The sequence below is a fragment of the Trachurus japonicus genome, chromosome 12, assembly GCF_045865225.1.
Source record: "Trachurus japonicus isolate A0001 chromosome 12, Traja_1.0".
NCBI lineage: Eukaryota > Metazoa > Chordata > Actinopteri > Carangiformes > Carangidae > Trachurus > Trachurus japonicus.
Genome location: NC_140918.1, coordinates 5,561,858 through 5,574,861, shown reverse-complemented (window position 1 = coordinate 5,574,861; position 13,004 = coordinate 5,561,858). Strand labels below are relative to the sequence as shown.

At 42.8% G+C, this 13,004-nt stretch overlaps 2 protein-coding genes across 2 annotated transcripts; one reads left to right on the top strand and one right to left on the bottom strand.

Annotated features, from left to right (window-relative positions):
- Positions 1–679: 679 nt before the first annotated feature.
- On the bottom strand, positions 680–1,604 carry cdc26 (cell division cycle 26 homolog). The gene is made up of 2 exons (XM_085792710.1): positions 1,508–1,604; positions 680–969 (listed from the first exon to the last, which is right to left on the bottom strand). Exons 1-2 carry the CDS (start codon positions 1,586–1,588, stop codon positions 757–759), a joined length of 294 nt encoding a protein of 97 aa, XP_085648836.1. The 5' UTR covers positions 1,589–1,604; the 3' UTR covers positions 680–756.
- A 1,114-nt stretch (positions 1,605–2,718) lies between these two features.
- On the top strand, positions 2,719–12,983 carry prpf4 (pre-mRNA splicing tri-snRNP complex factor PRPF4). The gene is made up of 15 exons (XM_085792709.1): positions 2,719–2,875; positions 4,139–4,351; positions 5,040–5,226; positions 7,994–8,081; positions 8,659–8,738; positions 8,899–8,992; positions 9,098–9,192; positions 9,805–9,863; positions 10,013–10,136; positions 10,861–10,950; positions 11,649–11,771; positions 12,166–12,273; positions 12,389–12,507; positions 12,611–12,717; positions 12,807–12,983. Exons 2-15 carry the CDS (start codon positions 4,180–4,182, stop codon positions 12,891–12,893), a joined length of 1,533 nt encoding a protein of 510 aa, XP_085648835.1. The 5' UTR covers positions 2,719–2,875; positions 4,139–4,179; the 3' UTR covers positions 12,894–12,983.
- Positions 12,984–13,004: the final 21 nt, after the last annotated feature.

Sequence of the window (13,004 nt, the reverse complement as noted above, 5' to 3'; positions counted from 1 at the left end):
ATTCCAGGAAATGTTTCCGACCGATCATGGACCAAAGTTGTTGCCACCAAATGTTTTACTTTAAAGATTACAAAAAAGAATAACTAATTTTGTCTGAATATGTCAAAATTAAAAAGTTATTTATGTTTATTTGTTATAAATTTGAAAAAAGTCCTGATTGGTCGTCAGTTCCTGGACTGCGTGAGGGCGGAGTCTAAATGTTGATGTCAGAGCTACTGACTGTTACTGTAAATAAAGATGTTTTTACATATTTTTTTGTTAAATCATCTTTGGGTTTTTCTGTTTGTTTTTGTTTTGTTGGTTTGTTTTTTTACTTATCGCCTCTTTGTCTTTTATATTTGTTTAAGCTCTTTATAAAAAAATATTCTAGCATTTGTTATGAAAATAAATCATAAACAGTGTGACGGTTTCTAACATTTTTATCTTTAATTAAAAAGTAAAAACATTGAATATTATACAAGATTTATAATGTGTTTATTTTTCAACTTTTATAAAAAAAATTGTAAAATACTTTGCTAAATGTTTGTTTCCTCAAATTAAAACATCAAGATTTTATCAAATAAAAAAAGTATAAACACTGCATTTTTCAGTGAAGTAATTTGAATCAGACAAATTATAAATAAATCCTGTATTTATATTTGGGGGTGGGTTGGGGGTCGGGGAATGAAAAACTTCTTAGTACATCAGGTATATTTTTATTTCCAATATTTTATCGACAATTCAAAAACAGGTCAAACAGAAAACGCATCATCTTCATTAAAACTGTAAACTCCCGAATAACGTGGGCAGAGTGGCAGGTTTGGGGTGGGGCTTGTAGCCGATCCGTTCGTTAATAAGCTCCGCCCTCGTCACTGTCGTTGAGGAGGACGATGAGGCCGAGGCTCCGCCCCCGATTATGTCAACGCTGATGACGGACGCCCCGCCCACTCCTCCTCCTGACTCCGCCTCCTCGCGCTGACGCTTCCTGGCCTGAGACAAAAGACAAAAAAAGAAAGAAAGATATAATTCTCCTGTATGATGAGAAAACGGGCAAGGGGCAAGGACATTTTTTTCCGTTGAATCTTTTAATTTTATACAGGAAATACCACATTCACAAATGTAAATGGTCATTAAAAGCAAAAAAACTAAACAAAACCAAGGATTCAGGAATTTAAAACAGAAATCCACCACTACATTCAGACACTGCATGGTATGAAAGACGGAAAAGCTATAAAAACATTAGACAAAAACCTCTGTATGATTATTTGAAAAGATAACCCCTCTTTTCAATTCAATTGTGTAAATAGATGTATATTTGTATATATTTTGTTTGTTTTGGTTATGGTTATGGTTTTTTGGTTTCTTTGGGTGTGTGTATAGTATAAAATAACAAAAAAAAGACCAAAACATAAACAGAAGTACCAAAACCAAAGGTATTTGCTCAGTTGTTGTTGTTTTTTTTTATCTTATGCTGAAGAATATTGATTGGTTATTAATCAGTAATGATCACAGTTAGTACATTTCTAACCTCAAGTTCCTTCTTGACGCTCTCAAACTCCTCGGTGTCGTCGATCTTCAGCTCCAGACGAGTGGGTTTCCTCCTCAACATCTTCTGTTTTCTTCTGTTGTTGCTGTGGAAACAGGATCGCAGACGTCACATCAGAACCAGTGTCGACAGGCAAAGAGACAACTTTATTTTCTCTGAACTATCCCTTTAATGCTTAACTAATGTGTGTACTTATTATGAAGTGTTACCAATGAAACAAAAGCAACAAAAGCAACAAAAGCCTCCACATGTCCTGATTCAGAACAGGGCTCCAGACCTTTTTACTTTGAGCACAGTGACCCCCCTAACTTCAAATTTTAGTAGTGCAAGCAGAACGTTTAGGGGCGCACACTATAAAATAGACTTGCAAAGCAAATATTCACATTTCCTTTTCATTCATGATCCTCACACACATTGGCCTGACTCCAGATTTTTGAGTCGTCCCTTTCACATTTCACCAGTGTAAAAAAAGAAAGAAAGAAAGAAAGAAGGTAGCTTCAATTTGCTGGTTGCACATGTGCAAGTAGATGAAAAGTGTGGGTAATTTGTGAGGTAGCTGCCTTCCTTGTCACTCCTGCACTCATCTGTACACAAAATAAACAGTAAAGAGGAGAGAGAGAGGACACATCCTTGTGGTGAACCGGTGGACAGAGCTAAGGAGTCTGAGACACAACCATTTACAGAAGTCCTCTGCTCTCTGTTAGTTAAAAAGTCTGCCAACCATAAAAACAACCTGGTGGAGCAGATTAAAATCAAGTAAGAAATCGCATTTAGCCTCCTGAGTGAAAGATGCAGCTGCAAAGGAAAAGTCAGCGAAGAGGAGACGTCACGAGCTGTTCCTCATCTCTCCTAACAACAGTTACTATGCCAACAGGTTTCAATGCCAATGCTAAGTAACATGTAGCAAAACGTATATAACACTGCTTCCTCAGTGCACCGTACACACCTGTGCACACCTGTAAACACACCTGTATAAACCGAAGCCGAGTGGCTAGAGGTAGACTGAAGCTAAGCTAAGCGGCTAACGTCCGTCAAACAATCTAAACGTAAGGTGGTTACGTATAAAAATAACGGACGTTCCATCCGGGTTTGTGTCACGCGCGTCCCTTTTGGTCGTGATTATAAAGGTGTGTGTTGTAAGTAACGTTTACCTGGCAGCTGTGCCGTGGATTTCCCGGGTTTTTTCCCTTTCTCTCCTTCTGTTTATGTGTGTCTGGTGTGTTTGTGTTGCTGCTGCGACCGGAACAACAACCTTTGACCACCGGAAGTCCACCACGGCGTGTTGTTGACTTCCGGGTCACGTAGCAGAGCGAGAGAGAGACGCCGCCGCTTCGTTTACAGACTCCGACTGTAAGTTTGTTATGAAAATTAAAACATTTTAAACATTATCTTCATTACCTGGTCGTTAACACCTGTGGTGGGTCTGCTCAGGTGAACGAGACGGAGCCTCGTGCAGGACAAGTAGGCTAGGTGTTTGAATGCTAATGCTAATGCTAACACGTTGCTGCTTCGTCTCTGTTTTTACTTTTTCATTTTGCTCATTTGTTCTCCCGGATCTAAAGAACTGAAGGTTTTAACGGAACCGGGTCGAACCGGGGTCGGTCCATTTGATTCGCCTGGACTATATAATACCACAATATAAACCATATAACTCTTGTTATCAGTTCAAGGATGTCAAACAAACTCAGTCATTCAATGGGCAAAAATGTAAAACACTTCTAAGTTTGTCACAAGTCGATCTATTGACATTTATTGAACAGACTAAAACTGACATTGTTTTAATTAGATATATGAGTTTGAACAGCCAGCATTCTGTAAATGTTCTCAATAATAAGAATATTATGAATGAAAATAATAATAACTTTGTGTTTCATTAACGGTGCCTTCAAGCAAATTAAGAATAGATGAGATATGAACAAGCTGGTGAAACTGTATTGTTATTTCAGAAAAGGGTGTAAAAACAACAACAGAAGGAAACACACACATTATCACTCAGCCTAGTTTTCTCTCCTGTGTCATTTTGTCCATAACAAACAGGACCTTGGTGCTTGTCAATCTATTGCTTGGTCATAACCGTATGGTTGCTATTGCAGTGTATCATGGGATTTTTACTGTGATATAGCGATATATAGGAGGGCCATTAAAGGGATACTTAACCCAAAATCAATAATTCACCAATTTTCTACTCACCGTCATGCCAAGGAGGGGTTTGGAGAACTTTCAGAGTCATCAAAACGCTTTAGGAGGCTGCGGATAGAGTTAACTTTTGAATCGTCCGAAACACAAAATATGAAACATTCAAATACCTCCATACTGCTCGTCTGTACTGACCCAAGTGTCCTGAAGCTGCAATATGTAAAAGTTGTTTGGAAAAAATTAATGTGATCTCTGTTTTTAGTCTTGTAGTAGTAGTAGAAGGTTAGGGTTAGGGTCCCAGTGGCTGTTGATGTTTGTGCACATGCGCGAGATTTGCTGCTAGATGTTTGTTCGTCATTGTAAACCATTGGATGTTTGATGTAAACACGGAAGAACATCTCTCGCAGCCACTGGGAGCTACTGCTACAACCTTTATGACAGATTTCCTCACTTCTTTGTGTTTTTTCTCTCATGTAGTTTTCCAGCAGCCAAAGAAGAAGAAGAAGAAGGAGGTTAAAATGTCGGACGATGAGGACATGATGCCGGCCGTGAAGAAGAGTCGCGTCTTCTACGGAAGCCTGGAGGAGAAAGAGCGAGAACGTCTGAGCTCGGAGGCGGCGAGCAGCGCGACATCAGGCAGCGATGGGGTGAAGGCGGGGATCGAGGCGGGAAACATCAACATCTCCTCAGGTGGGTCAGGTGTTACAACGGTGTAATAAACTACAGGTGTGTGTGTGTGTGTGTGTGTGTGTGGTGACACCAAAGACGGTTTATAAACCAAGACCTTCCATGACGAGTCAGCTTCCTGTATGATGTCACGTGGGCTTCTGCTCGGCCACGCCCCTTTAGGGAGACCAGAGGCAGTTTGGAGTGTATTGACTCCAATGGGACAATTTAATGTGAACACAGATTATGTTCGATTCTTTCTCCCCACAGTCACTGAAGTAAATTTTGGACTCATTTTTCACAAGCCACATCTCTTCTGAACAGTTTGACACGAAAATGGTAATTTTCAGACGGACACATCAGGAGAAAATCCACTTTGTTTCAGACCTGTCTCTGTCTCTACGACACACTCTCGCCAGATTTGGCACAGATCTCCTAGGCAACGTCAAACAAACGGCTGCGAACTCCCGTGAAAATGATTTAAATTATTTTTGTCATGCTAAATATTACTGTTAGTAGTGTAAATATTTAATGTTATCATAAGAAAATATAAATATCTCACTTTCATATACCTATTTCATCTACCTAACCGTGATTTGGCCACGCCCATTTAGAGAGACAGGAAGTGTATACCATTTCTATCATTGGAGTATCTTTCCATATATTGAATATCTTTGGTGACACTGAGTCTATTTCCCATGATGCATTGCAGGAGAGACTATGGAGATGGAGGAGCGGGTCAGCGAGCGGCAGCAGGAAGCGCTCGCGGAGTTTGAGCGGCGGCGGCGAGCACGACAGATCACCGTCTCCACCGACGACGCAGAGGTGAAGGCCGGCCTGCGGGCGCTGGGAGAGCCAATCACGTTGTTCGGAGAGGGACCGGCTGACCGCAGGGAGAGGTGAGACAATAAAGTTTTTACCTGATTGAAATGTTTCAGTGAACGAGTTTTAAATAAAAATCACAGGCTGTATTCGAAACCGCATACTATACTGCTAGTACGTACTGATTCGGCCAAAATGCAGTATGAGGTATGCAGTATGCAAACAAAAGCAAAATCTGCAGTATGCGAAAAATTCCCGGATGTCGTACTGATTCGGGAAATATCTCCAGTATGCATCTGACCAGTCTACATTGTGTACTGTATCCCACAATGCAATGCGCCCCTGACGTCTAACCGTGGTGAAGTAACGGCCGTTATATAGTTTAATAAAATGAAACTTGACTGATCGGTTCATTGTAATGTGGTGATTTTTGTACATACAGAGCCGCGAGGCAGCGCTGCTCTTCTGTCCAATACACACCTGAAGCTTCACTTTTCATTCAAAAAAAACTAATGCTGCTGCCACAGTTATTAGATTTCATCAATGAGACCAACATTTATCTCCTAAAAATTAGGGATGCTCCGATCAGCATTTTTGGGTGCCGATCCGATCACCGATCACAGGAATCACAAATCTGCCGATACCGATACCGATCACCGATCACAGAATGGATGGGAGAATAAGAATAATAATAATAATAATCCTCAATGTCCTGTATTTGTGCACCACTTAAAGTGGTAAAACCATTTGTACTAAAATAAATAATAAATACAATCAAGATCTTTACACAAATTTTTATTTGTGTAAACATTACATGCCCTGTCAAGAGCAATAGATGAAATAAAATAAAAAATAAATAAAATTTACTTAATTTACTTGCCTTACTCCCCAAGTGAGGCAAAAAAGGCTTCAAAATCATTTTAAACAAAAAGAGGCATGCAGTTTACTGCCACTGCATCGCTAAATAGCCCTTAGAAGTTCACAGATTATGGATAAATAACCTTAGCACAAACTAAACTCCTAGTCGACTGGCCTTTATTGGGACAGGCTTTTATCTGAGGGGGACTTATATTTCTAAATCCCTCCTCATCGTTCAATAGCTCATCTTCATCTTCCTCACGTGTTGTTCTCCTTGCTGCGTTGTCGGACCTGGCTCTCTCTGTTGCGCTGTAGCGCGTCACTATAGCATATTCACAGCGTGTGCTGCGGTCCGTCTCCCGTCCCGACCGGGACCCGGACACGGAGCAGAGACCTGCTGTCCGACAGTGCAAGACTGTCCCTCTCTGAAGCAGAGGAGAGGCCAGCTTCACTCCCGTCAGTCTTCACAGACAGTCCACACACAAGTTGAAAGAGTTTCTGATCATATATAAGCTATCGTCAGTGTTCCAGGCGACGGAGTTTTTTTTTTTTTTTGACCCGGCCTGCCTTTGCTCGTTTATACAAAGCCCCGGCTATTAATTGAATACCGGTGTCCCGGCTTTTATTTGAGGAAATACGGCGAGCTTGTTTACTTGAGGTAATAGGCAGTCAATGTGTGTCTCAGCCCCCCCCCCCCACATGCAGTTGTCCATGGTGCTGAACCTGGTGACGTTGTTTACACTCTGCATTGTGGCTTGGCTGTGAAACGCGCGCTGCAGATCTGTCCCTCTTGCTTTCTCCCCCACTCCCACTTCGCTCTAGCGCGGCTGAACCCGGTCTTTTCAGTTCGGAGTTGGGGCTCCACATGCACAGAGCAAAAATGATAACGTCTAAAAAAAATAAAAAAAATAAAAAAATTAAAAATTAATATGCGATCGGCTTTTCTGATCGGCACTTTGAGAGCCCACCGATCATCCCGTTTAGGGTCAATATCGGCCGATAACGATCGGCGGCCGATCGATCGGAGCATCCCTACTAAAAATAATTTAACCAGCCGATGGTAAACCTCTAGCCTCGTAAACCAGCCTCTCGCTGAAATGCATTTCATTTCATTTCTCGGGAGAGTCTGGCCTCATCCCCCCTCTAAGCGTTTGGGGTGGGCGGGAGCTGGGCGGGAGTAGTAGCAAAGACGGTTTAATATCTTTGGTAGTAGCGTTGACAGACAACCCCATTCAGCCAATCAGCAAGTTGGTGTAGTGACGGGGCTTTGCACCAGTCGGTCCCTGATTGGCCAACGTGCTGTGTCAATCACAGCGGGCGACGCTGATTGGCTCGGCCTTCTGAGGGTTTCAGTCCAAACGCTTAGAATGGGGATGAGGCCAGACTCTCCCTCGGAATGAAATGAAATGCACTTCCGCAAGAGGCCTCTAAAAACCTGCGGGTAAGTTAATTAGCGATAATTTTCTCCCCCGGGGTGACGACGGAGGTTGGCCGGCCGAGCAGCTCTGCAGACCGGCTGCTGTCTCTGTGACGTTGCGGTCGTTACGGAGCTTCACTTCTCCGAAAAACATCGGAGCAAACTTCATAACAACCGTCATTTGGATAAACTGGCCGTATATTTGGGATCTTAACAGTTACTTTCTCGCATGAAAAAATATTAAAACTTAATAAAGTTACATAATAACAGCGCTAGAGCGAGAAATAAAACAGCTTTTAGCCTGTTTTACAGCTACCGCTACCGGTTGCTGCAAAATGCATTCTGGGAAACTCGTATACTGCATACTGCGGTGTGAATGGCGTCGGTCTGCTGAAGTAGTATACTGAATCCCACATTCAGTATGCAGTATACAGTACATACTAATGCAGTATGTAGTAGGCAGTACGGTAGTTTGCAGTATCGAAAACAGCCACAGTTTGATTTCAACCAACGAGGAAACGGGACGTTTGTTTTCAGAGTAAAGTTTGTTGTTTGTTGTTTGTGTTCAGGCTGCGAAGCGTCCTGTCGGTGGTCGGACCGGACGCTCTGAAGAAGTCGAGAAAAGACGAAGAGAGAGCGAAGAGGTCGCATGAGGAGGTCGGTACACACACACACTGAGATACACACACAAAAACACACTGAGATACACACACACACACACACACACACACTGAGATACACACACAAAAACACACTGAGATACACACACTGAGATACACACACAAAAACACACTGGGGTACACAATAAGTATACACTAAAGTACCCATTAAAGTATACACTGAGGTTCACAATAAGTACACACTGAACTATACACTAAAGTACACACTGAAGTATACAATGAGGTACACAATAAGTACACACTGAAGTATACACTAAAGTATACACTGAGGTATACACTGAGGTACACAATAAGTACACACTGAACTATACACTAAAGTACCCATTAAAGTATACACTGAGGTTCACAATAAGTACACACTGAACTATACACTAAAGTATACACTGAGGTATACACTGAGGTACACAATAAGTACACACTGAAGTATACACTAAAGTACACACTGAAGTATACACTGAGGTACACAATAAGTATACACTAAAGTACACACTGAGGTATACACACAAATACACACTGAAGCACTAAAGTACACACCTTCTCTCGACCAATCACAGTGCCAGCAGACGTGGTACCACGAAGGCTCCGCCTCCTTGAGAGACGCTCGGCTCTGGTTGGCCAAGTACTCGCTCCCACGGTGAGTCGGCAACACACACACACACACACACACACACACACACACACACACACACACACACACACACACACACACACACACACACACACACACACACACACACACACACACACACACACCGTATTTGAGAGGATCTGATTGGCTGTGATTGGTCCAACAGTGCGATGAGGCGTTTGGAGGCTGCTCGTGACCAGAAGGACATCGCCGAGGCGACCAGGGCGATCCGTCAACAAGAGCTGCACAAAAGTCTGAGGGTGAGACGGAGTTCACTTCCTGAATGAGATGATGTGATGATGTCATCAGAGCGCTGCGTTTTTTTTATTCACTTCCTGTCTCTTCTTCTTCTTCTTCTTCTCCAGAATCTGAACAACTTCTGCAGTCAGATCGGTGACGATCGTCCAATCAGCTTCTGCCACTTCAGCCCCGACTCCAAGATGCTCGCCACCGGCTCCTGGTAACAGGCCACACCCACTATTAGCGTTAGCATTAACACGTTAAGATTAGAGCACTGGAAAAGAGAGTAACGACACGCATTGGTTCAATGGAAGCGCCTCCTGATGGAGGAATATGGGTTTTGCAAAAGCGCCCGAGAACTGACAACTCTGCATTGTTGGTGAATGAGCAAGTGTGGTGTTTTCAATAATTTAAGGACATTTCTAGATCACCCACGTTAATAGCATCATTGAGGATCCTTTACAGATAAACATTAACACATATGCTAGTAAAAAAACAAACAAACAAAAAAAACAGTTGTCTACATTAATGTTTCAATCTACATTTTGTAATAAACAAATTATAAGTATAATTTGATATGACCAAGACACCTTAAAACAAAAACACGGCCGTTTTCATCAATTTACAAGCAAGTGGGCAACACACATACATTGGAGTGAATGGGTTTTCTGGGCGCTTTTGCAATACCCATATCCTGCCACTAGGGGCGCAAAACCCTTACCACGGGAGTCAATGGTGGTGTCGTTACTCTCCTTTCCAGTGCTCTACTTAAGATTAAACTGGGTCAGGCTGAAGCTAATGCTAACATGCTAACCCCCCCCCTCCCCAACAGGAGCGGCCTGTGTAAGCTGTGGTCCGTCCCCGACTGCAACCTGATCCGCACGCTCAGAGGTGGGCGGAGCTTCTCACTGTCAATCCATTAATTATTGGTCATTGATCATCTGTCAACTCTGTTCATGTTTATATGTTTCTGGTTGTTATTCATTATGTAACCGAGGCTCCTCCCCCTCTCTCTGTCCCTGCTCTCTGATTGGCTGAAGGACACAACACCAACGTGGGCTCCGTCGTCTTCCGCCCGCAGGCCGGCGTCTCTCTGGAGGAAGCGGACGTCAGTTTGGCCTCGTGTGCGGCCGACGGCTCCGTGAAGCTGTGGAACCTGGAGAGGTGAGGGGGGGGAGGGGCTTCCTGCCCTTATATGGTCGTCCTGTCACTGTATAAGCAAAGACGGTTTATAAACCAAGACCTTCCATGACGAGTCAGCTTCCTGTATGATGTCACGTGGGCTTCTGCACGGCCACGCCCCTTTAGGGAGACCAGAGGCAGCATAGAGTCTATTGACTCCAATGGGACAATTTAATGTGAACACCGATTATGGTCGGGTCTTTCTCCCCACGGTCACTGAAGTAAATTTTGGACTCATTTTTCACAAGCCACATCTCTTCTGAACAGTTTGACACCAAAATGGTAATTTTCAGACGGACACATCAGGAGAAAATCCACTTTGTTCAAGACCTGTCTCTGTCTCTACGACACACTCTCGCGAGATTTGGCACAGATCTCCTAGGCAACGTCAAACAAACGGCCGCGAACTCCCGTGAAAATGATTTAAATTATTTTTGTCATGCTAAATATGACTGTTAGTAGTGTAAATATGTAACGTTATCATAAGGAAATATAAATATCTCACTTTCATCTACCTACAAATTGTATAAATCCCCACACACGATCACAGACGAGGTGGGGTGACGGTCGGCCACGCCCATTTAGAGAGACAGGAAGTGTATACCATTTCTATCATTGGAGCAGCCTCTCATGGAGTATCTTTCCGTATATTGAATATCTTTGGTATAAGTATGGTAGTAGTATAACACATGTCTTGTTGCCATAGTGACGAGCCGGTGGCGGACATCGAGGGTCACAGTGAGCGAGTGTCCCGGGTGACGTGGCATCCGTCTGGGCGGTTCCTGGGAACGACCTGGTAAAACAATAACAAAGGCTTTTATTTTGAAATACAGATGTGTTGTGTTGTCTTCCAGAATCTTCTGGTTGCTAGGTAACGGATCTTTCACTTTTCCTCCTTGTCTCTTTTATGTCGCCTTTGTTGTTTAATCGTCCTTCTGTTCAGTGTTTACACGTTTTAATCAGTAAATGAAGTTTTATATGAAGCTCCAATGTTTTTGTGTACACTGTACTAATCAAAGTTATTATAGTTTTAAAATTTAATAAATTTAGGTTTTTTAGTTAGATTTTTTATTTTAGTTTAGTTTTAGTAAGATTAACAAGTGATCACGTTTTTAATGGTTGTTAAGGTTTTAGTTTAGTTTTTATTTAGTTTTAGTCTTAGTTGTTCAGGTTTTACCAGAAAGCCTCTGAAGATTAGTTGCATCCATCCCATAATGTTTCCATTCACTCTTATCTACCTGTGGGTCGTACTCCAAGTCGTCCCATATTGAGCTGTGGCGTTTTCTTCCTGCAGCTTTAGACATCGACAAGAAAACTACAACTAAGCTACTTTAGTTTTGCATTGTTCACTTTAGTTTTTATTTAGTTCTCCTCTTTGGAAAAAATGTCAATTTTTGTTTTATTTCAGTTTACTAAATTGTTTTTTCACTGCTAGTTTTAGTATTAGTGAACTATAATAACCCTGGTACTAATACAAACTGTGTGTGTGTGTAGCTACGACAGCTCGTGGCGTCTGTGGGACCTTCAGGTCCAGGAGGAAATCCTCCATCAAGAAGGTCACAGCAAAGGAGTCCACGACATGACCTTTCACCCTGACGGATCGCTGGCTGCTACCGGGTACTGACCAGTGATATTACTGTTAATACTAATACTGCCATTACTGTGCAGAGGCATCATGCAAAAGTTTGATCATTCCTGGTTTAAAATAACAGTTCATCAAGTGGAAGATGAAACGATCTCCAAAAGACATAAAGTTACAGTCACTCTTCATTTTAAACAATATATGTATTTTTTATTTCCATCTTTTCCATTTTCAAACATCACAAACTAGAAAACTAAAATAAAACACTGATATTGATTAAAATATTGAAAAAGATATTTTCTCTGTAACTTTGTCTTTTGGAGTCATTTCATCTTCCACTTGATGAACTGTTTCACATTAACAGACAAACTTTTGTACATTTACATTGTGTCTCTGACTCCGCCCCCTCTCTGTCTGTGGTCCAATCAGAGGGCTGGATTCGTTCGGCAGGGTGTGGGACCTCCGGACCGGACGCTGCGTCGTTTTCCTGGAGGGTCACCTGAAGGAGATCTACACGCTGCACTTCTCCCCCAACGGGTCAGCCAATCACAGAGCAGCAGCACGGTCACAACAGCCAATCAGAGGAGAGCTGTTATTTATTTATCAGTTATAATTTACCAGATGAAGTTAACGTGTCGTTCTGTTCTCGCAGGTATCACCTGGCGACAGGAAGTGGCGACAACACCTGTAAGGTCTGGGAGCTGAGGAACAGGAAGTGTCTGTACACGGTCCCCGCCCACCAGAACCTGGTCTCCGCCGTCCGTTTCCAACGTAACCACAACTTCTTCAAAACTTTATTTATTTGTCTCCAAAATGTTTGTTTGTATTTCCTGGTTGTATCTGTGACCTCACTTCCTGTCTGTCTCTCCTGTAGCCACGGACGGTCACTTCCTGTTGACCGGAGCGTACGACAACACAGCGAAGGTCTGGAGTCACCCGGGCTGGACGCCGCTGAAGACGCTCGCCGGACACGAGGGGAAGGTACGCCGCGACGCCGCGATCTGATTGGTCCATTTGGCGGCTGCTGCTGCTGCTGATTGGTGGAGTTTAACACGTGCTCTTGTTTCCAGGTGATGGGCGTCGACGTGTCGCCTGACGGGAAACTGATCGCGACCTGCTCCTACGACCGAACCTTCAAACTCTGGCTGACTGAGTGATGTCACCACCGACGTCATGATGTCACAGTAGCAGGGTGTTTTTGTTTTTGTTTTTCTTTCTTTTTTATGTAATAAAAATTTACATTTTTGAATCGTCTGTTTTGTTATTTG

Coding starts and splice junctions, on each gene's coding strand:
- cdc26 (XM_085792710.1), bottom strand. CDS start 1,588: ATGTTGAGGAGGAAACCCACTCGTCTGGAGCTGAAGATCGACGACACC. Junction 970..1,507: donor GCGTCAAGAAGGAACTTGAG/GTTAGAAATGTA, acceptor CTTTTGTCTCAG/GCCAGGAAGCGTCAGCGCGA.
- prpf4 (XM_085792709.1), top strand. CDS start 4,180: ATGTCGGACGATGAGGACATGATGCCGGCCGTGAAGAAGAGTCGCGTC. Junction 4,352..5,039: donor AAACATCAACATCTCCTCAG/GTGGGTCAGGTG, acceptor GATGCATTGCAG/GAGAGACTATGGAGATGGAG. Junction 8,739..8,898: donor GCCAAGTACTCGCTCCCACG/GTGAGTCGGCAA, acceptor TTGGTCCAACAG/TGCGATGAGGCGTTTGGAGG.